The sequence below is a fragment of the Oncorhynchus mykiss genome, chromosome 4 (assembly GCF_057628025.1).
Source record: "Oncorhynchus mykiss isolate SJ-2025 chromosome 4, ASM5762802v1, whole genome shotgun sequence".
NCBI lineage: Eukaryota > Metazoa > Chordata > Actinopteri > Salmoniformes > Salmonidae > Oncorhynchus > Oncorhynchus mykiss.
The window spans coordinates 37,244,227-37,267,161 of record NC_143025.1 but is presented as its reverse complement, the minus strand read 5'-3'; the positions used below and the strand labels follow the sequence as shown (position 1 = coordinate 37,267,161).

The 22,935-nt window shown below is 45.2% G+C and overlaps 1 protein-coding gene across 8 annotated transcripts in view; it reads right to left on the bottom strand.

Annotated features, from left to right (window-relative positions):
• LOC110521760 (exocyst complex component 2) overlaps positions 1 to 22,935 on the bottom strand; it is an 86,576-nt gene that overhangs the window by 29,074 nt on the left and 34,567 nt on the right. For all 8 annotated transcript variants that reach the window (XR_016495241.1, XR_016495240.1, XM_036969307.2 and 5 more), the window contains 9 exons: positions 12,814 to 12,894; positions 11,602 to 11,747; positions 10,776 to 10,857; positions 10,565 to 10,667; positions 8,712 to 8,830; positions 1,814 to 1,933; positions 1,485 to 1,609; positions 1,327 to 1,395; positions 998 to 1,155 (listed from right to left, as the gene is read on the bottom strand). Coding sequence is in view for 6 of the 8 variants with exons in the window: in XM_036969307.2 (XP_036825202.2) it covers positions 998 to 1,155; positions 1,327 to 1,395; positions 1,485 to 1,609; positions 1,814 to 1,933; positions 8,712 to 8,830; positions 10,565 to 10,667; positions 10,776 to 10,857; positions 11,602 to 11,747; positions 12,814 to 12,894 (1,003 nt within the window). In the remaining 2 variants the exon portion in view is untranslated. The remainder of the gene's footprint in view (positions 1 to 997; positions 1,156 to 1,326; positions 1,396 to 1,484; positions 1,610 to 1,813; positions 1,934 to 8,711; positions 8,831 to 10,564; positions 10,668 to 10,775; positions 10,858 to 11,601; positions 11,748 to 12,813; positions 12,895 to 22,935) is intronic.

Below are 22,935 nucleotides of genomic sequence, written 5' to 3'. Positions count from 1 at the left end.
CCTCTGGTCGGATGAAACAAAAATAGAACTGTTTGGCCATAATGACCATCACTATGTTTGGAGGAAAAAGGGGGAGGCTTGCAAGCCGAAGAACACAATCCCAACCGTGAAGCACGGGGGTGGCAGCATCATGTTGTGGGGGTGCTTTGCTGCACGAGGGACTGGTGCACAAACCAAAATAGATGGCATCATGAGGAAAGGAAATTACGTGGATATATTGAAGCAACATCTCAAGACATCAGTCAGGAAGTTAAAGCTTAGTCGCAAATGGGTCTTCCAAATGGACAATGACCCCAAGCATACTTCCAAAGTTGTGGCAAAATGACTTAAGGACAACAAAGTCAAGGTATTGGAGTGGCCATCACAAAGCCCTGACCTCAATCCTATAGAACATTTGTGGGCAGAACTGGAAAAGAGTGTGCGAGCGAGGAGGCCTTCAAACCTGACTCAGTTACACAATCTCTGGCAGGAGGAATGGGCCAAAATTCACCCAACTTATTGTGGGAAGCTTGTGGAAGGCTACCCAAAACATTTGACCCAAGTTAAACAATTTAAAGGCAATGCTACCAAATACTAATTGAGTGCATGTAAACTTCTGACCCACTGGGAATGTGATGAAAGAAACAAAAGCTGAAATAAATAATTTGCTCTACTATTATTCTGACATTTCACATTCTTAAAATAAAAGTGGTGATCCTAACTGGATTAAATGTCAGGAATTGTGAAGAACTGAGTTTAAATGTACTTGGTTAAGGTGTATGTAAACCTCCGACTTCAACTGTGTTTCTTTATTATGCGTGGGAATACTTCGGAACAGATTTCCAAAATTAAAATCACTTGGAGCTCATTTCCTTGTGTTTTTAGAGTCTTATGTCCAACAATAAAGATAATAATAATTGTCAGCGAATTTGGGGGGCCAAATAAAACCACCCACGAGCCAAATTCAGTGCGTGGGCCACCAGTTGGGGAACTCTGCACTACAGTGACATGTCCATACCTAACGATGTGTATGACCTGAGTGAGCCAGGGTCCAGTGAGCTCAGTCTTATTCTCCCAGCCACCGTACAATCTCAGCTCCAGCTCTGTCAGGGTGGAGGGGAGCAGAGCACCTCTCACCAGCTTCACCAAGCGATGAGTCACCTCCTCTATCATTTTCTATACAGACACACAGAAACAGACTTGAGTCCTATAACAATACAACAATACCACTTTGGACCATTACAAGGCACTGCCCATTTTGCTTTAGCTCTGAAAACTGTACACTGATGAGAGGGCATTCTTATGGTTATAAAAAGTGTATCTAAAACTATATCCAGCACAACTCACCTTAAAGTCGTTCTGTCTCTGCCTGGCATTCTTCTTTGACTTTTCAACCTGGCCAGATTTCTCTCCAGTCTGATAAAAGCACACGTTTGACAACAGTGAAAATATGCTGTGTTGGATCATTACATTCATGACGCCCAATCACTGTCTGTTTTGCATACCTCGCTGAAGAGGCTGCCGTTGACGTAGGAGATCCAGAGCTTCCAGAAGTTGGGGAGCTGGCCAATCACCACGTCCGACAGCTTCTCCACAAACTGCACCTGCTGGGGTGTCTCATAATGCCAGGCTGCAACACACAAAGACAGGAGACAGACCGGTTATAGTGTAAATAAAAATACAGAATAGTTCACAATTAAACTTTACAAATGTACACAGTGCTGATGTTTTTTGGGGAAACATGTCCACAACCCTTTCAAAACTCCCAGGTTGAAAAGGTCTGGTAGAGTGTGTGCATTGTTATACTGTACTATAATATAGTAGGGTTACTCACTGCTGTGGCGTGGGGTATGCAAGATGCCCCCCTTATTCAGAGGAGCTGTGTCCCTGATCCTACTGAAAGCCGATGGGCGAGGGTCCCCCTCTAGATCCAGGGCTATGGCCCCCAAGCCCACTGAGATGGAGAGATAGAAGGAGAGGGGGAGAGAGAAAAAGAGAGAAATAAACCCACAGGAACACATACTTGAGAGATTAAATAAACCTTTTTCATAATAACTCCCCATTCCTCAATAATCTCAGCAGGCTTTCACACCAAACAATCCCTCACTCGCTCCTCTCCTCCGTTCTTTATTTGTCTTCTCGTCCACCTCTCCCCTGGCCAGTAACAGAGAATGCCCTGTTGTTTCAGGGTGAGAGAGAAAAGTAAAAGCGGGAGGATGAGGAGAGGAGAAGCGAGCAAAGGGGAGCTGAAGAGAGTGCAACCCCACTGTTTGTACGGGGCAGAGGCGAACTGGGTTTAGCTGGGCCACAGTGATGTCTGTGCGGATCTGGGTCAGATTACTCTGGCCTGATCAGGCCGCTCACTGCTCTCCACAAGATGGTGATAGAGAGCTACAGTGGTACTGCAGCCAGGGGGTGACTGGCTGACTGGCACCCTTGCTTCCAGTGCACTTGGCTTAGTGCACTCCTGTGGGTCACTGGGAGAGGTTTGGTAAAGAACCAAACGGGGTGAAAGGTCAGCCCCGTGACCTTTGGTCTTTGACATGAAAGTGAAACCTGCACTGATAAAAGACTATGATAGAAACTCAGGGTAAAGCACTAGTACAACAACACTACTAGAGCTTAAATAGCACACCCACAGATCCTTATTGTAAACGCATTGAGAAAAATAACAGGGCTTATTTCCAGAACATATGACACACACACAGTGAGTCACAAACTCATTCTCTTGTGTATGTTGCGGTCTATGAGCTTTGGAGAAAACCCCAGACTGCTTGGGCAGCAGGCTTACAGTACAGCAGATCAAACCCGTCCATCTCCAAATGTGAGAAAAGTCTACAAGGTGAGTCAGACAGACCAGAAACGGTTTTTCAAACACATGAATATATAGACGCACAGTAAGTAGAAACACATATGTTTGGAAGTTCATATTTAGGCATACACACAACCGCGCACACACACACACACACACACACACACGACACCATGGGAAAGGGTTCACCCGACACCTGGATCAACAGCAGCAGCTCTCATCCCTCTCTCTATAAAAAGAAAGATAGGAAAACATGGACAAGAATGAGAGAGAGAAAGCAGCTCCATATGTGCAGTGTGTGTCTGTGTGCCCATTATGTGTGTTTATCGGGTATGGCCATACACTGATTGAGAGTGTGTTACAAAGTTTCTTGTGTGTTTAGTGTGTACGATTAGAAAGTTAATTCCTTCTGTGAGTGTGTATATGCATGTCTGTGTGTGTGTGTGTTGAAGACCCTGTGTGTCTTCTGTCAGCGCGGTGCAGCTCACTTCCTTCTCTACCCTGCAGGTCGCACGACTTCCTGTTCCCCACGGGGTCGCAACCCCGACCACACACACACACACTGCTTTCTGTCTAAACACCATACACACACTCCCCCTGTCTCTATTGCACTCACTCTCTCCCACACACATACACGTGCAGAAGATACATATCCAGTGATCCTGAAAAGGACAAACACATTCTACATACACACAAAAGTATGTGGACACCCCTTCAAATTAGTGGATTTCAGCCCGTTGCTGACAGGTGTATAAAATAGAGCACAGCCATGCAATCTCCATAGACAAACATTGGAAGAAGAATGGCCTCACTGAAGAGCTCATTGACTTTCAAAGTGGCACCGTCATAGGATGCCACATTCCAACAGGTCTGTTTGTAAAATTTATGCCCTGCTAGAGCTGTCCCGGTCGACCATAAGTGCTGTTATTGTGAGGTGGAAAAGTTGAGGAGCAACAACGGCTCGGCTGCGAAGTGGTATGCCACACAAGCTCACTGAATGGGACCGCCGAGTGCTGAAGCATGTGGCGCATAAAAATCATCTGTCCTCGGTTGCCACTCACTACCGAGTTCTAAACTCCTCTGGAAGCTTCATGAAATGGGTTTCCATGGCCGGGCAGCAGCACACAAGCCTAAGATCACCATGCACAATGCCAAGTGACGTTGGAATGGTGTAAAGCTTGCTGCCATTGGTCTCTGGAGCAGTGGAAATGCATTCTCTGGAGTGATGAATCACGCTTCAGATCGGTGTGGAAGAACTTGACTGGCCTGCACAGAGCCCTGACCTCAACCCCATCGAACAACATGGGGATGAATTGAAACGATGACTGCGAGCCAGGCCTAATCGTCCAACATCAGTGCCCGACCTCACTAATGCTTGTGGCTAAATGGAAGCAAGTCCCAGCAGCAATGGTCCAACATCTAGTGGAAAGCCATCCCAGAAGAGTGGAGGCTGTTATAGCAGCAAAGGGGGACCAACTCCATATTAATGCCCATGATTTTAGAATGAGATGTTCGACGAGCAGGTGTCCACATACTTTTAGTATATGGAGCTGCTTTCTCCCTCTTATTCTTGTCCATGTTTTCCTATCTGTTATTTACATTGAGCTGTTCAAATGACAGAATTACCAGGCTGTTGATATGAATACAGAGATTCAGCCGAGTTTGAAATTGCCCCGTCAAGTTTTTCTTAATACCCTAACACTGCCTAATAAATACCCTAAGACTGCACAGTGAAGATCTGCACCAGTCAGTGTGTCCTGGCCTTCTAATCATTCACCCGACTGACAACGTTATTTTCCTACAAACACAATTGCTGCTAATTGTATTTCTCCTTGGCGGGGTGTGTATTGTTCAGGAACTAAAAGCAACACAGTTTGTAATTGAATTGGGCAGAGATCGATTGAGATAACAGACAAATAAAATGGGAGCTTTTAGACATACAGAAGCAACTGACTGCTAGCGCTGACCTGCTCGCGATTAATTGGGTTTCAAACAAAAGGAAAATACATTTTAGGGTATTTTCACAGGTAATTATTTAGAGTCAAAACACACTAGAATGAGCTTCCGAACCTTCACGTTCTGGAACATTCCAGACATGAGAGGAAAATTACAAGAGTTACCAATAAATCGAAGAGCTATAGGCTTGCCCTGTCACGCGTGACTCTGACAATAGGTCTCAAGGCCCATTCTGCTAGCTACAACACTGGATAATAATTAGTGTGTGCGCACATTTGATGATAAAAACAAAAAAGTTAAATAAAAATATTGAACCTTTATTTAATGACGATGATTGATGTGAGGAGAGAGAGTGGGGCTGGTGGAGGAAAGGTTTGAGAGATACTGGCCTCAGGTGTAGCTAGCTGGATGTGGTCTTGGTGGGGTTGGGGCAGTGGGTGCTGCTGTTGAGGGATGCTTTTGGTAAGCACTGGTTTTCGGTTTGGTGTGTGTGTGTGTGGGGGGGGGGGGCTGAGGGAAGCGGGGATGTGGTCTAGGAGTGTAAATGGCTGCCAGGTGCGTAGAGTGGCTGAGCTCACAAGACAGGGGGCAGGAGACAGCTGCTGCTGAGTGTGTGCATGTGTGTGCATTTGATATTCAATGATTCCTTTAAATAATGCCATAAGTGTATCTGAGTGACATCCATGTACTGAATTACAGACTCACCTTACATACAGTAGGCCTATGCACTACGAGCCCAAACTAAATTCACAGACAGACACTTGACTTCCTGTCTCCATATAGGCTAACAGCTGTCTGACAGCTGTGTCCAAGTGTCCATGTCTGTAGCAATGTGTAACTAACTCGATCCCAGAGATGAGTGATGCAGCTCTGTAGCTCAAGGTGAAGAGCATTAGAGAGCGCACAATAACCCCCCCCATACTCACGGAGCCCCGGAAACCACTGTTACCCTTAGCATTAGCCCTGTTTATACTCTGACTCCACTATATACGACAGCCACCACCCACGCAGTGTTCTGTCTGCAAGCCTAAGATCACCATGAGCAATGTCAAGCGTCGGCCGGAGTGGTGTAAAGCTTGCCGCCATTGGACTCTGGAGTGATGATTCACACTTCACCATCTGGCAGTCCGACTAACGAATCTGGGTTTGGCGGATGCCGGGAGAACGTTACCTGCCCCAATGCATAGTGCTAACTGTAAAGTTTGGTTAAGGAGGAATAATGGTCTTGAGCTGTTTTTCATGGTTCGAGCTAGGCCCCTTAGTTCCAGTGAAGGGAAATCTTAACGCTACACCATACAATGACATTCTAAACAATTCTGTGCTTCCAACTTTGTGGCAATAGTTTCAGGATGACAATGCCCCTGTGCACAAAGCGAGGTCCATACAGAAATGGTTTGTCGAGATCAGTGTGGAAGAACTTAACTGGCCTGCACAGAGCCCTGACCTCAACCCCACCAAACACCTTTGGATGAATTGGAACTGACTGCGAGCCAGGCCTAATCGCCCATCAGTGCTCGACCTCACTAACGCTCGTGGCTGAATGGAAACAAGTCCCCACAGAAATGGTCCATCAACATCTAGTGGAAAGCCTTCCCAGAAGAGTGGAGGCTGTTATAGCAGCAAAAGGGGGACCAACTCCATATGAATGGCCATGATTTTGTAATGAGATGTTTGACGAGCAGGTGTCCACATACTTTTATACACAAAATGCCCCATGTAATGTTAATATTCAGAAGTATTCAACTCCTTGAGTCAATCAATACATGTTAGAATCACCTGTGGCAGTGATTACAGCTGTGAGTCTTTCTGGGTAAGTCTCAAAGAGCTTTGTACAAACCTTGCCCATTATTCATTTTTTTATTCTTCAAAATCTGTCAAGTTGGTTGTTGATCATTGCTAGACAGCCATTTGCAAGTCTTGCCATAGATTTCCAAGCTGATTTAAGTCCGTAACTAGGCCACCCAGTGTATACTTGGCATTGTGCTTTAGGCAACTGTCCTGCTGAAAGGTGAATTCGTCTCCCAGTGTCTGTTGGAAAGCAAACTGAACCAGGTTTTCCTCTAGGATTTTGCCTGTGCTTAATTCTATTCTGTTTCCTATTATCCTAAAAAACCTCTTGTGGTCCTTAGCCAATGACAAGCATACCCATAACATGATGCAGCCACCACCATGCTTGAAAATATGTGGTACTCAGTGAAGTGTTTTGTTGTATTCAGGACAAAAGTTAATTTCTTTGCCATATTTGATGCAGTATTACTTTAACTGTTTTAAGATCACCATTGGTCTCATGGTAAAATCCCTGAGCGTTTTCCTTCCTCTCCGGCAACTGAGTTAGGAAGGGCGCCTGTATCTCTGTAGTGACTGGGTGTATTGATACACCATCCAAAGTGTAATTTATAACTGCACCATGTTCAGAGGGATATTTAATGTCAGCTTTTAATAAAAAATTAAACAAATATCTACCAATATGTGTCCTTATTTGCAAGGCATTGGAAAACCTCCCTGGTCTTTGTGGTTGAATCTGTGCTTGAAATTTACTGCTCGACTGAGGGACTACAGCTAAGTGTACGTGTGGGGTACAGAGATGAGGCAGTCATTTAAAAATCATGTTCAACACTATTGTTGCACACAGAGCGAGTCCATGCAACTTATTATGTGACTTGTTAAGCAACTGTTTACTTCTAAATGTATTTAGGCTTGCCATAACAAAATGGTTGAACACTTACTGACTCAAGACATTTCAGCTTTTCGTGTCTGTAGATCAGTGACACAAAATCTCAATTCAAATCAATTTTAAATTCAGGCTGTAACACAACAAAATGTGGAAAAAGTCAAGAGGTGTGAATACTTTCTGAAGGTGCTGTACATCAAAGCTGTGATCGAGAGACTGAAAAACAGCTTCCATATCCCTCCATCAAACTGTTAAACAGGCATCACTAGCCGGCCTCTGACCGGTACCCTGTCCTGAACCTTAGAGACTGCTGCCCTATGTACATACAGTCATTGAACACTTGTCACTTTTAAAATGTTTACATACCCTTTTACCCACTTTATATACTGTATTCTAGTCATGTCTCATCCTATATAACTAGAACAATAATGTCCATATTGTCTATGCACACCCTTATATAGACACTGAGTGTACAAAACATTAAGAACAACGTCCTAATATTGAGTTGCTGCCCCATGTTGACTCCAATGCTTCCCACAGTTGTGCCAAGTTGGCTGGATGTCATTTGGGTGCTGGACCATTCTTGATACACAAAACTTTTGAGGGTGAAAAACCCAGCAGCATTGCAGTTCTTGACACAAACCGGTGTGTCTGGCACCTGCTACCATACCCCATTCAAAAGGAACTTAAATATTGTGTCTTGCCCATTCACCCTCTGAATGGCACACAAACACAATCATGTCCTTCTTTAACCTGTCTCCTCCCCTTCATCTACATTGGATTTGGAAGTGGATTTAACAAGTGACATCACTTAGGGATCCTAGCTTTCACCTGGATTCAACTGGTCAGTCTGTCATGGAATGAGCAGGTGTTCTTAATAACAGGGGTGGCTAGCAATATGTACATTTGTGTGTGCGTGTCTGTGCATGTGTGTGAGCATGGGTCTGTACTGTTCATCCTGAGCAAATGGTTTCACATTATTCCTGGTACTGATTTAACAGAGAGACATCTTCATTGGGGTTAATTGTTCCAATCTATCTGTGCAGCCTAGTGTCGGTCGGCGTGTGTGTGTGTGCTGTAACATGTCGGGCCCTGAAACCCAAGTCCAACGCCAAGAGAGAGATGACAGGAGGGAGCGTGTTGACATATGGCAACCTAACCAGTCTGACTGAAATTGCAAAACGGGGGACTTTTCTTTATATCTTCCGTGCGTGTGTGTGAATCTGTGTGTGTGTGTGTGTGTGTGTGTGTGCATGTATACATAGATATAACATGTGTGTGTGTTTAACTCACCTCTCTGGTAATTGATAAACTCCTCCTTGCAGTTCTGCATGAGTCCGAGGATCCACTTGTGCTGGGCGGAGATACACTGCCAGGCAGGGTCCCCTGATGCATGCAGGTCAGACAGGTACCTGGAAGGAACACACACAGGTAAGGGTGAAAATGTGGGCGCAGCACTTCACAGGTGATACTGACACACTCAGGTGAGAAATGGGTGTAAACAGCACTTCAATAGGACACCCGTTAAAATCTAAACCCTGTGCCCTCGATCTCCCTCAGCCTTTGCCTTAACCTAACTTCCTCCCAAAAATCATCATCCCATACCCACAGTCCTCTTCCCCAGTACATTCCCTGTACAGCTGCACTCGGTACTCTGTTGGATCATCACAAAAGAGTCTGAGTCACTGACTGTGGCTCTGGGCTGGCTTCATCACATAGCAGGCAGACCAGACTAATTTGTTCCTCATTACAGGAGATGCCTCTGAACCCCTAGCCAGCCAGCCTCTACAGTATGTCCCCACAAGACCTGGGTTCAAGCAGTATTTCCCAAATACTTTAGACATTTCATTGCCTAGAGTACCAGACGGGGCGGGTTTTGGTATGCACTTTGGGGAATATTCTATTGGTTAAATTTGACCAGGCAAATTCAATCAAGCACAGTATTTAAAAGAACATAAATTGAACCATTTTACTGTGACATGTGGTTCGTCTCTGGAGACATTGTACCAATGCGCCAGGCTTGACACGTCTGTAGAAGTTCCCGTGTCAGTTGGGACAGAGAGGACGAGTCAGAAACTGGAAGCGCGTCACCGGTAACGCCACAGCTAAATTACTCAAATGTAAACGTTATGTAGAACCCAGGTCTGGTTTAGCCAACTTGGTCTGGCATACACTACAGGTCTGGTTTAGCCCCTTCCACAGCCCCCACCACAGCCCCCCAGCCAGCTAACCAGCTAGTTCACCCCCAACACAGCCTGCTAGTCCCCTTAATGTGTGTAAGGTAAACTGGGGGTATGGTGGGCGTGTAAAGCTAGCTAGCTATCATGTAATGTAATGTAGGAGGATGAAAGATGGCTGCTGTGGTCTAGGGCTGCGCTCTCTCGTTCTGACGAGTCAGTCTGAGCAATAATAAACCAGCCAAGACCCCAACTATGCAGGATGTCGGGAAAGGGGGCGAAAGAGGGAGAGAACGAAAACGAGGGGAAAAGAGGAACAAGGATAGAGAGAAACAGGGACGTGAGCGAGAAAGAGAAAATGAGAGAGAGAGGAGAAAGAACAAGACATGAAGAAAGATTTATTTTAAAAGTACATTTTCAGCCAAATGACCGCGGTCACCGTAGAGTTACGGGGGGGGAAGACCGTCAGGAAAATAAAATAACCGTCATAACGAAAAAGAAAAAAAATCATAACTAAAATGAAGACTGTTTCAGCAAGGGGTTGTTGCAAACCAATAAGCAACCATGTTTCATTGCGTTGTAAAGAGCATGTTACCACGGAAACGGACTCAACCGCACGTCGGCAGCAGCCGTCTTCAGTCCACTGTTTGCTCCACAACACAGAATTCTAAAACTGTCTAGAGAGGACGCAGTTTTAGAGTTTTGTGGAACAAACAGCTCACTGAAGATGGCTGCAGCCGACGTAAGGTTGAGTCCGTATCCATGGTAACACGGTCCCGTTACACGATTATAAAATGAACGTGCCAGCCCTAAAGATCAGGCAAACAACGAGCCAGAGACAGAAAGTAAGAAGAGCGAACAGAACGAATATGGGAAATGTAATACACTAAAACCATAAAGACATGACTAAATTTTGCACTGCGTGACATCTAACCCTCTACAGTGCAGTATGTGTATACATAGTGAGACCTTATGTATCTCTTCTGGTCATGCAGGGTTGAAGGTGTCTCCAGTAGCTTGTCCAGGAGCAGAATCTTCAGAGCCCCGATCCTCGTCTCCACCTCGGCATACACTACACACAGACAGGAGAGACAGGAGAGAACATGGTCATTTATCTTGTTTCCAGCACAGTAAACTGGACATCCCCCCCCCCCCTTCCAAGAAGCTCAGTTCACCCTACCTTTTTTAAAGACCGAGACCTCCGTGTTGCTGAACAGAGACTTGGCTTTCTCATAGTCATTGATCACCACGTCATAATCTCCCTGAAGGAGAACACATACAATTCTCAAGACAGCAATATCACAATGCTTAATTAAAAAAAAAAAAAAAAAAGATATTTTATTTGACAGGGGTTTATTTCATACGTGGAGACACTTGTGTGTAGAGTGCACTGGATATGAACATGACACTTTGACATTCTAGCTTCTCTAGCACCACCTTCTGGATGCCGGGCTGGAGTTTGAGCAACAGGTTGAGGTGTGCATGCTGTGCGTGTGTTCCATGACGTAGACTGACCAGGTGAATCCAGGTGAAAGCCATGGTCCCTTATTGATCTCACTTGTTAAATCCACTTCCATCAGTATAGATGAAGGGGAGGAAACAGGTTAAAGATTTTAAAGAAACAGGAAACAGATTTTTAAGCCTTGAGACAATTGAGACGTGGATTGGGTGTGTGCGCCATTCAGAGGGTGCCTTTGAACGGGGTATGGTAGTAGGTGCCAGGCGCACTGGTTTGAGTGGGTCAAGAACTGCAACGCTGCAGCGTTTTTTTTCAAGCTCAACAGTGTCCTGTGTATCAAGAATGGTCCACCACCAAAGGACATCCAGCCAACTTGACAAAACTGAGGGAAGCATTGGAGTCAACATGGGCCAGCATCCCTGTGGAACGCTTTCGACACCTTGTAGAGTCCATGCCCTGATGAATTGAGACTGTTCTGAGGGCAAAAGGGAGGGTGCAACTCAACCTTAGGAAAGTGGTCTTCATGTTTTGGAAACTCAGTGTATACCTTCTGTATGTTGCGTTCGATGTTGAGCGGCAGGTTGAAGAGGAACTTGAAGCGCTGCAGGACGTTGAGGGCGTTCCGCGTCGAGTCAGCTTTATCCTTCCGCCCCAACACCTCCTGGAACAGAGTGTCTGCTGTATCACTGGCTCCTGGGGTGGAGGGAGTGGGGAGGGGAAAGGGGGAGGGGAATACAGGGAGAAGATGGAGAGAAGAGGGGAAAGGATAGAGAGAGATAGAAAGAGTGAGGGTGAGTACTACAGACATCAAGAAAAAGTTAAAAGGTTACATTTTTTTATTATTTCACCATTAATACATATCTCTCAGACTTTAAGAACCTGGTTTTCCTCTGTGGTGATGGCATGTGTGTTATATTATCTGAACTTAGAGGGGTGGAAAAAGAGTCAAGGAGTGTGACAGCTATCTCTTACTCTAGTCCCTCTTTTTCTCTCTGGCCCATTAGTACTCTCCGGCTTCTTGGGTGGCCTCGGAAGTGGAGGCGAAAAAATAAAAAACAAGGACTCGCTAAAATGAATTTAAATCAGAAAAAAAAAAAAACTCACCTGCTCCCGCCAACCCCAAATCTCGAAAGGAAAAAGATTGAGATTTAAAAACACTTTGCTCCCGACTCCATGCTCTGACTGACGAGATGTCATGTGTTTGATATTTCGAGGGGCTGTTTGTGATTAGCTGATGGGTTGAGGGTTTGATGGGCGGGTGGGGTGGAGGTTAAGGGGGTGTATGGGAAGAAGACAGGGGTCTTGGGTCGAGGCGCTGAAGGGATGAAAGCAGCGTCCAGCTGGGAGGTTTATTAACCTTCAACCCTGAGGAAAGGACCTTTTCGTTTACTGACCATGATAGGAAATGCATTATCATGTAGGAGATGAGAGGGGCAGACAGAGGATCCGGCTGGAAGATCTACTCTCCAGACAGGGAAGAACAAACACACGCGGCGTGGTGTGTGTATGAGAGTGTGTGTGAGAGCTTGTAAAAAAACTTCCTAGTAATTGAACTTCCAAAAAAGACAGAAGTGGAAAGAGGATATTAACTAATGGCACCTGGGATGACTGTGCTCAGCTCACACTACATGATAATAGCAAGAAGTAGAAAGATGGAGAAATGCAGATGGATGGGTTGATAGATGATCATTCGTACATGGATAGAAGGATGGATGGATGGATGAACAGATAGCTGTATAGATGGATGAAAGATGCTTACTGTTGAGAACATTCTCTAGGCGTTGTGTCATGGAGCCTTCCACCCTCTCTGTCCCGTCTGACTCCAACCTCTGGTGTATAGCTGCAACAGAACAATACAGTTTTATTCAATTATGTGAAAGATTGTGATGATAACAGCTCAGTTCAATCAAAGTAGGCTGGCACTCTTAGAAATCGATACAATGCACTCTTCTTTTTTTTTTATAAAGCCCTGCATGCATTAACTTCCAACGTACCTTACTTCATTGTTAATTTATAGACATAGGAGATACCAGACCCGGTCTCAGGGATGGCTAACTCTGGAGATCTCTGAGTAAGGTAAATCTGCTTTTCATTTCTTTGCATCTTACATGTGGAATAGGGGTGGCAGGGTAGCCTAGCGGATAAGAGCGTTGGGCCAGACACACATATAAATAAAATGTTATCTTATACACACAATATATGAATGAGTGATGGTTACAGAACGGCATAGGCAAGATGCAGTAGATGGTATCGAGTACAGTATATACATATGAGATGAGAAGAGTAATGTAGGGTATGTAAACATATAAAAGTGGCATTGTTTAAAGTGGCTTGTGATACATGTATTACATAAAGATGGCAAGATGCAGTAGATGGTATAGAGTACAGTATATACATAAGGGATGAGTAATGTAGGGTAAGTGGCATTGTTTAAAGTGGTTTGTGATACATTTTTTACATCCATTTTTCCATTATTAAAGTGGCTGGAGTTGAGTCAGTATGTTGGCAGCAGCCACTCAATGTTAGTGATGGCTGTTTAACAGTCTGATGGCCTTGAGCTTGAAGCTGTTTTTCAGGGCAGGGCAGGTAGTTTGCCCCCGGTGATGCGTTGTGCATACCTCACTACCCTCTGGAGAGCCTTACAGTTGTGGGCGGAGCAGTTACCGTACCAGGCGGTGATACAGCCCGACAGGATGCTCTCGATTGTGCATCTGTAGAAGTTTGTGAGTGCTTTTGGTGACAAGCTGAATTTCTTCAGCCTCCTGAGGTTGAAGAGGCACTGCTGCGCCTTCTTCACCACGCTGTCTGTGGGGGTGGACCAATTCAGTTTGTCCGTGATGTGTACACCGAGGAACTTAAAAAAAACGTACTACCCTCTCCACTACTGTCCCGTCGATGTGGATAGGGGAGTGCTCCCTCGGCTGTTTCCTGAAGTCCACGATCATCTCCTTTGCTTTGTTGACATTGAGTGTGAGGTTATTTTCCTGACACCACACTCCGAGGGCCCTTACCTACCCTCACCACCTGGGGGCGGCCCGTCAGGAAGTCCTGTACCCAGTTGCACAGGGCGGGGTCGAGACCCAGGGTCTTGAGCTTGATGACGAACGAGTTTGGAGGGTACTATGGTGTTAAATGCAGAGCTGTAGTCGAACAGCATTCTCACATAGGTATTCCTCTTGTCCAGATGGGTTAGGGCAGCGTGCAATGTGGTTGCGATTGCGTCGTCTGTGGACCTATTGGGGCAGTAAGCAAATTGGAGTGGGTCTAGGGTGTCAGGTAGGATGGAGGTGATATGGTCCTTGACTCTCAAAGCACTTCATGATGACGGAAGTGAGTGCTACGGGGCGGTAGTCATTTAGCTCAGTTACCTTAGCTTTCTTGAGAACAGGAACAACGGTGGCCCTCTTGAAGTATGTGGGAACAGCAGACTGGGATAAGGATTGATTGAATATGTCCGTAAACACACCAGCCAGCTGGTCTGCGCATGCTCTGAGGATGCGGCTGGGGATGCCGCCTGGGCCTGCAGCCTTGCGAGGGTTAACATGTTTAAATGTTTCACTCACGTCGGCTGCAGTGAAAGAGAGTCCGCAGGTTTTGGTAGCGGGCCGTGTCAGTGGCACTGTATTGTCCTCAAAGCGAGTAAAGACATTGTTTAGTCTGTCTGGGAGCAAGACATCCTGGTCCGCGACGGGGCTGGTTTTCTTTTTGTAATCCGTGATTGACTGTAGATCACATACCTCGTGTCTGAGGCGTTGAATTGCGACTCTACTTTGTCTCTATACTGACGCCTAGCTTGTTTGATTTCCTTGCGGAGGGAATAGCTACACTGTTTGTATTTCTGTCATGTTTCCGGTCACCTTGCCCTTGTTAAAAGCAGTGGTTTGCTCTTTCAGTTTCGCGCGAATGCTGCCATCAATCCACGGTTTCTGGTTTGGGAATGTTTTAATAGTTGCTGTGGGTATGACATCGCCGATGCACATGCTAATAAACTCGCTCACCGAGTCACCGTATTCGTCAATGTTGTTGTTTGACGCAATGCGGAACATATCCCAATCCACGTGATCGAAGCAATCTTGAAGCGTGGAATCAGATTGGTCGGACCAGCGTTGAACAGACCTGAGCACGGGAGCTTCCTGTTTTAGTCTCGGTCTATAGGCAGGGAGCAACAAAATGAAGGTGTGGTCAGCTTTTCTGAAAGGAGAGCGGGGGAGGGCCTTATATGCGTTGCGGAAGTTAGAATAACAATGATCCACGGTTTTTACCAGCCCTGGTAGCACAATCGATATGCTGATAGAATTTACCATAGCAACAAAGTCATAAAACACACACACACACACACTTAAGTGTTCCCCCATTTTCTAATTGGAGGGTCGACTATAAGGGGGAAAAAAGAACTGTCTCTATGGCTACAAAGAACAAACAGCTTTTAAACCTGTCCAACAATGTCATGAATTCCACAGATTAGCCAGGTCTGAGTTCATGTAAATATCATACAGCTATTAGATCGAGCCTAGGCTACTTCTCCATGCACTACTCACACAATGTCAATATAAGAAAAGATATACGGCGAGGCGTGGCTTAACGTGACCACACACCCAAGTAGGGTACTCCCGTTACTCCCATGTAATTAGCCTAACTTTGGCGTCATCCTAAACAAACTAACACTTTCAGCAGCATCACTTGTCGTTATTAAAATACTTGGCTGTCACAACAAATTACTTGCATGATACTTATTCTGCCATTCATTTATTACCCGATCTGCTAACACTTATTCTGCCGTCACTGTTTGTTTCCCCATAGCTTTTTCGCCGGTTAGCTGATGTTAGCGAGATAAGCAAATTAGATTGAGATTAATTTGTCTGAGATGTCGTATCGCGTAGCTACTTCCTGTCTTTTCCTACTCTTGAACGGTCTTGAGTTATTTGGCCTATATGTCCTTCCGACTTTCCAGAGACTAACTGGGGACACAACCCTACCAAATGGACCAAAGCAAAGTAGCCTATGATGAGATCTACACCCAGTTGGTGGAATCTCCAGGTTTGCGTAAATATCCAAATGCAGAAGAATATTATGGCTGTTATTTGGACAGATACAGCTCACTCGTCATAACTACAAGATAACTAGCAAGCTTTATACAAAGCGATTTACCGCGGATTAAGTGTTTGAACACACATACATGTATAGCGTAACCGGAGCCCACCGTTTTACATCGTCATCAAGCATGAAACAATGAGGTCCGCCGAACCAGGTACTTGGGCAGCTGATGAAACTGAATTTGGTGGTCTTTTCTCATACCATTGTTGAAACAAAAAGGTATACAACAGCTTTTCGGCATCTTAAAAGCAGGGTTAGTTAGCTAATTGAAGAAAGTCCGTTGGGATCGGCTCTTTGGCTGATAATCATGACTTGCATTCCATGTGACAGTCATGCTAACATTGTTCATGCTAACATTTTTACATTTAGAATGAAAGTGTTTTTAGGTATGATGTCGTTTGTTGATTAAGTTAGTTGAATGAAGACTAATTCAGCCATGGCATTGTAAACATTATTTTGGTTAGCTAGCTAGCTAGCTAATGCTGTGCCTATTCAGTTTTTTTCTGTTATCTATAGAAACGCCTAGGAATGTGTTTATGGTTGAACTTTCTGTAAGTTTTCCTTCAAAATTGTTGGTCAAAGCTGAGTGCATAGTGGAAGTTTAAGCACCACAATAGAGTCAGACAGCGCCACCAAGACTGAGTGCACACTGCAAAGAGCGTGTTGTAGGTTGCGCGTCAAAGGGTCTGTGTGGTGAAGAAACAGGGGTGCGAATAACGGCTTAAAAATGTTCACTTTGACAGGCCTGGTATTGATGTGTATGCAGGATTCATCTGAGAAAGAGACCTTTGTATCAGCATGACTCCCACTCGAAACAAAGGTTGAATTAAAAAATATTTAAAAAATGAACACTGAAAAATAGCTGAATTAAGAAGAGGCACATACTCGGGGATAGAGAAATAAGCAACAAGAAAAAGACAGAAATACAGAGAAATAGTTATTTTAAGATCTCTGTGTGTTCTATAATGACAAATCAGACCGAGTGCCTCTGCTGCTCAATCTAACATGCTTAATTCTGAGATTCTGGAACATTTTCAATTTAAGGAACCAAAGGTAAAACAACAGCCTCTCTGCCCCAGTGGTAGATGAGAGGTAACCTGCATGACCCTCCATCTACAGACACTTCTGTCAGACTCTGACCACACCTCCCTCTCAAGCTTTCCCACGCCAACCACTGACCTGACCCGGTCACCACAAGAACTGTAACGCATCAATACACCTGACCTGGCTTGACCAAATCAGCAGTACCACCCAAAATCCACTCCAAATTAGTATTTTCCCTACTATCAAAGCTGTTTTGGGGACCCCAACTGGAAACTACTCTATTCTAGGGGTTCCAAATGGAGCATAGACAGTACACACTCTGCACCCAAAGACAGAGTCCGGAGGAAATGTGCAAATTTTAATGTTATATCAGTTGGAGGAATAATATTTGGGTGAGGAGAGCTGAAAGACTGGAGAGCACTATTTCTACTGCCGAGAGGGATGCTGCTAGTGTCAGGTTGACTATACAAGACTAATGAAGAAAGAAAGATCTGTAGGGTGCACATTCCAATATCAACACTGAGTAGGACATAGTGCTGGTGAGGTAAGGCAAGGAGAAGTGGAAGAAAGGCAGAGGATGTAAAAAGGTGAGAGGACGAGAGGAAACGGAAATAGAGGAGAGGAGAGGTCAAAATAGATCTGAACATGTGGACCAGAAAGAGATTCATGTCAGAGATGGAGAGAGTAGGGTAGGCAGAGAGAGAAATAAGTGAGGGGGAGAGAAATAAGTGAGGGGGAGAGAGAGAGAGTGCGCGTCAGGGCTGCTCACATGAACAAATAAATGGTGGCTGTAGTTAGGCAGCTGGGTGCTGAGAGGGGCAGTGTGGGTTTATTGATAGAACAGAGGGGGAGAGGAGGGGGAGAGGACGGAAGAGGGGGAGAGAGGGTCGAAAGGGGGAGGGCGAGCGGACGAGATGAGAGAAATTGACAAGGGAACGAGAAGGAGGGGGGAAGGAAAGAGGGAAGGAAAAAGAGAAGGAGGGGAGACAGTTCTGTAAATAATGCTGGAGGCATTCCGGAACTTCACTTATAGTGCCTTTGGAAAGTATTCAGACCCCTTTACCTTTTCCACATTTTGTAACATTACAGTCTTATTCTAAAATGTATTAAATACATTTTTGCCCCTCATCAATCTACATACAATAGCCCATAATGACAAAGCAAAAACAGGTTTTTAAAATGTTTGCAAATGTATTACAAATAAAAAACAGAAATACATGATTTACATAAGTATTCAGACCCTTTGCAATGAGACTCAAAATTAAGCTCAGGTGCATCCTGTTTTTATTGATCATCCTTAAGATGCGTCTACATTTGATTGGAGTCCACCTCTGGTAATGATTTGGAAAGGCACACACACCTGTCTGTATAAGGTCCCACAGTTGACAGTGCATGTCAGAGCAAAAACCAAGCCATGATGCCGAAAGAATTGTCTGTAGAGCTCTGAGACAGGATTGGTATCGTGGCTCAGATCTGGGGAATGGTACCAAAAAAAATGTCTGCAGCATCGAAGGTCCCCAAGAACATAGTGGCCTCCACTATTCTTAAATGGAAGAAGTATGGAACCACCAAGACTGAGAACAGACGCTGGGAGACGAGAAGCAAGTACAGGGAGTGAATATTTAATAAATAACGGAAATGAAACAAAACAAGGACAGCGTCTGGACAAGGGGAGAAGAACGACATTAACGCAGACACGGGGAAGCCGGCTGAGGCATGACGTGGGATGGGAGCCTGCCGAGCCAACCGAAGCAAGAAAACCTCCCGAGCCAGCTAAGGCATGGAAGCCCGACGAGCCAGCTGAGGCACCCCCGGTTCCTTCGGCAGCGGCACCCGGACCCGACGTCACCAACCCCAACGGAGGAAAAAAAAAAAACTCCCCGATGCTTCCAATATTTGAGTTTGCATTCTGTGAGGATAGACACTGGGAGACGAGAAGCAAGTACAGGGAGTGAATATTTAAAATAATGGACATGAAACAAAACAAGGACAGCGTCGGAACAATGGGAACAAAACATTAATGTAGACACGGGGAAGAAACTGAGGAAGTGACAGATATAGGGGAGACAATCAATAAGGTAATAGAGTCCAGGTGACTCCAATGAAGCGCTGATGTGTGTAACAATGGTGACAGGTGTGCGTAATTATGGGCCCTCGAGCGCCTGAGAGGGGGAGTGGGAGCAGGCGTGACAAAGACTCTTCCTAGAGCTAGCCTCCCGGCCAAACTGAGAAATGGGGGCGGGAGAAGGGCCTTGGTCAGGGAGTTGACCAAGAACCTAATGTTCACTCTGACAGAGCTCTAGAGTTACTCTGAGGACATGGGAGAACCTTCCATAAAAGCAACCATCCCTCAGCAACACTCCACCAAATCAGGCCTTTATGGTAGAGTGGCTGGACGGAAGCCACTCCTCAGTAAATGGCAAATGACAGCCCGCTTGAAGTTTGCCAAAAGGCACTTAACCTCTTTGGGCTGAGATCCTGCTAAAGGGATCGATATGACAGTCAGTGAATGTGCAGGGCGCAAAATTCAAAACAGAAATCCCACAATTAAAATTCCTCAAACATAAAAAGTATTTTACACCATTTTAAAGATACACTTCTTGTTAATCCCACCACAGTGTCCAATTTCAAAAAGGCTTTACAATGAAAGCAATCCAAACGATTATGTTAGGTCAGAGCCAAGTCACAGAAAAACACAGCCATTTTTCCAGCCAAAGAGAGGAGTCACAAAAAGCAGAAATGGAGATAAATTTATCACTAACCTTTGATGATCTTCATCAAATGACACTCGTAGGACTTCATGTATGTTTTGTTCGATAAAGTTCATATTTATATTTAAAAAATTTTGCAGAGAGCCACATCAATTTACAGAATTACACATAATAAACATTGATAAAAGATACAACTATTATACATGGAACTTTAGATAAACTTCTCCTTAATACAACCGCTGTGTCAGATTTCAAAAAAGCTTTACCGAAAAAGCACACAGATATCCGCCATGTTGTGTAGTCAACAGAAGTCAGAAATAGCATTATAGGGCCTAGCGAGAGACCACCAGAGACTCTGGGTTCGCGCCCAGGCTCTGTCGTAACCGGCTGCGACCGGGAGGTCCGTGGGGCGACGCACAATTGGCCTAGCGCCGTCCAGGTTAGGGATATCCTTGTCTCATTGCGCACCATCGACTCCTGTGGCGGGCCGGGCGCAGTGCGCACTAACCAAAGTTGCCGGGTGTTTCTTCCAACACATTGGTGCGGCTGGCTTCCGGGTTGGATGCGCGCTGTGTTAAGAAGCAGTGCAGCTTGGTTGGGTTGTGTATCGGAGGACGCATGACTTTCAACCTTCGTCTCTCCCGAGCCCGTACGGGAGCTGTAGCGATGAGACAAGATAGTAGCTACTAACAATTGGATACCACAACATTGGGGAGAAAAAGGGGTAAAATTCAATAATAATAAATAAAATAAAAAGAAATAGCATTAGAAATATTCACTTTAATGATCTTCATCAGAATGCACTCCCAGGAATCCCAGTTCCACAATAAATGTTTGTTTTGTTCGATAATTTCGATAATTTATGTCCAAATACCTCCTTTTTGTTTGCGCGTTTAGCCCAGTAATCCAAATTCATGACACGCGATCACTAGGTGCAGACGAAGTCAAAAAGTTCCATTACAGTCCGTAGAAACATGTCAAATGATGTATAGAATCAATCTTTATGAAGTTAACATAAATCTTCAATAAAGTTTCAACCGGACAATTCCTTTGTCTGTAGAATTGCAATGGAACTCAAGCTAACTATCATGTGAATGAGCGTGGCCAGCTCGCGGCTCTCTGGCAGACCTCTGAGTCATTCGCCCCCACTTCACAGTAGAAGCATCAAACAGGGTTCTAAACACTGTTGACATCTAGTGGAAGCCTTAGGAAGTGCAATATGACCCCATAGACACTGTGTATTCAATAGGGAATGAGTTGAAAAACTACACACCTCAGATTTCCCACTTCCTGGTTGGATTTTTTCTCAGGTTTTTGCCTGCCACATGAGTTCTGTTATACTCACAGACATCATTCAAACAGTTTTAGAAACTTCAGAGTGTTTTCTATCCAAATCTACTAATAATATGCATATATTAGACAGTTTACGCGGGGCACCTTATTCATCCAAGCTACTCAATACTGCCCCCAGCCATAACAAGTTAAAGGACTATGACCATGAGAAACAAGATTCTCTGGTTTGATGAAACCAAGATCGAACTCTTTGGTCTGAATGCCAAACGTCATGTCTGGAGGAAACCTGGCACAATCCCTACCGTGAAGCATGGTGGTGGCAGAATCATGCTGTGGGAATGTTTTTCAGCGGCCGTACAGAGATCCTTGATGAAAACCTGCTCCTCAGAATGGGGCAAAAGTTCACCTTCCAACAGGACGACGGCCCGAAGCACACAGCCAAGACAAAGCAGGAGTGGCTTCCGGACAAGTCTCTGAATGTGCATGAGTGGCCCAGCCAGAGCTCGGACTTGAACCCAATCGAACATTTCTGGAGAGACCTAAAAATAGCTGTGCAGCAACCCCCCCTCCCCCGCCCCAACTGTTTTTGCTTTGTTATTATGGGGTATTGTGTATAGATTGATGAGGGAAAAAAATACAATTTAATACATTTTAGAATAAGGCTGTAACATAACAAAAACATTTCAAGTGGTCTGAATACTTCCCGAATGCACTATACCAAAACACGCCATCATATCATGGCTGCCTAATCGGCACAACCATCACTGGACCACCACAGCAAGCATAAATGGCTAGAACACCAGCCCCATGGTTTGGTAGAGGACACTCAGAGAACCAGGGCAGGAACCATAGACTTTAGCCTATAAGCAGAAACAGGGAGACCAGAGGAGTTATGGAAGAAGAACGCCATCTGCCTCTGCTCTGAAAAGGATAGGGTAGAGAAGAGAGAAGTCTACAATACGTCTTTGTACTGTCTAAACAACCCAGTTATAAAAGCATTGGCCTGATTCTGTAGACATATCTATAGGGGGACAGGACTGGTGTGTGAGTACGCACATGCATTGCACACACACACACAGCCTGAGGGGTTCTGGTTCTTGTCTCCTCAGAGAACCCTGTGCCTCCTTGCCAGCTGTGTGTCCTCGCAGTCTGCCACGCACTCTCGCTGCCGTGGCTATGACGTCACGGCTAACCTAAACACCCCGTCAGGCTCCGGATAAAACAAACACACACACACAGAGCAGCGGAGGAAGAGACGCAGGCAGCCCCACTCAGCTTCCTGGAACCCACTGATTCTAAAGCTGGAGATGTTTTGTCTCCCGACTGCTGTAGAGGAGTCGGAGGTTCGGAGCTTTGGGAATACGGCCCTGGGAAATCTTGGATTTTGGAACACGGTAGCGGTGGTCTGTTTCCTGTATTGCAGGGCCACTTCCGTTTCACACAACAATAAAAAAACTTGAAATGTGTACATTTTTCAGAGTCCCCCCCCCCCAAAAAAAAACCCTGCCTCTATCAGTCTGTTAGCCAGGTAGTCAGTCAGCCAGGTCTCAGAAGATCCCTGTGAAACATGGTTCAATTTGTCAGGGGATCAGCCTAACCAAACAGCCCCCTAGCATGAATATGAAACCCAATTCCTTTCACCAAGCTGTCTGGATCACAAAAAGTTTAGAGAACGGTTCCTTCACTTTCTTTTTTTACCCAGCTCCTGGCCCACTGGATGGGTGACCCCAGACATCAAG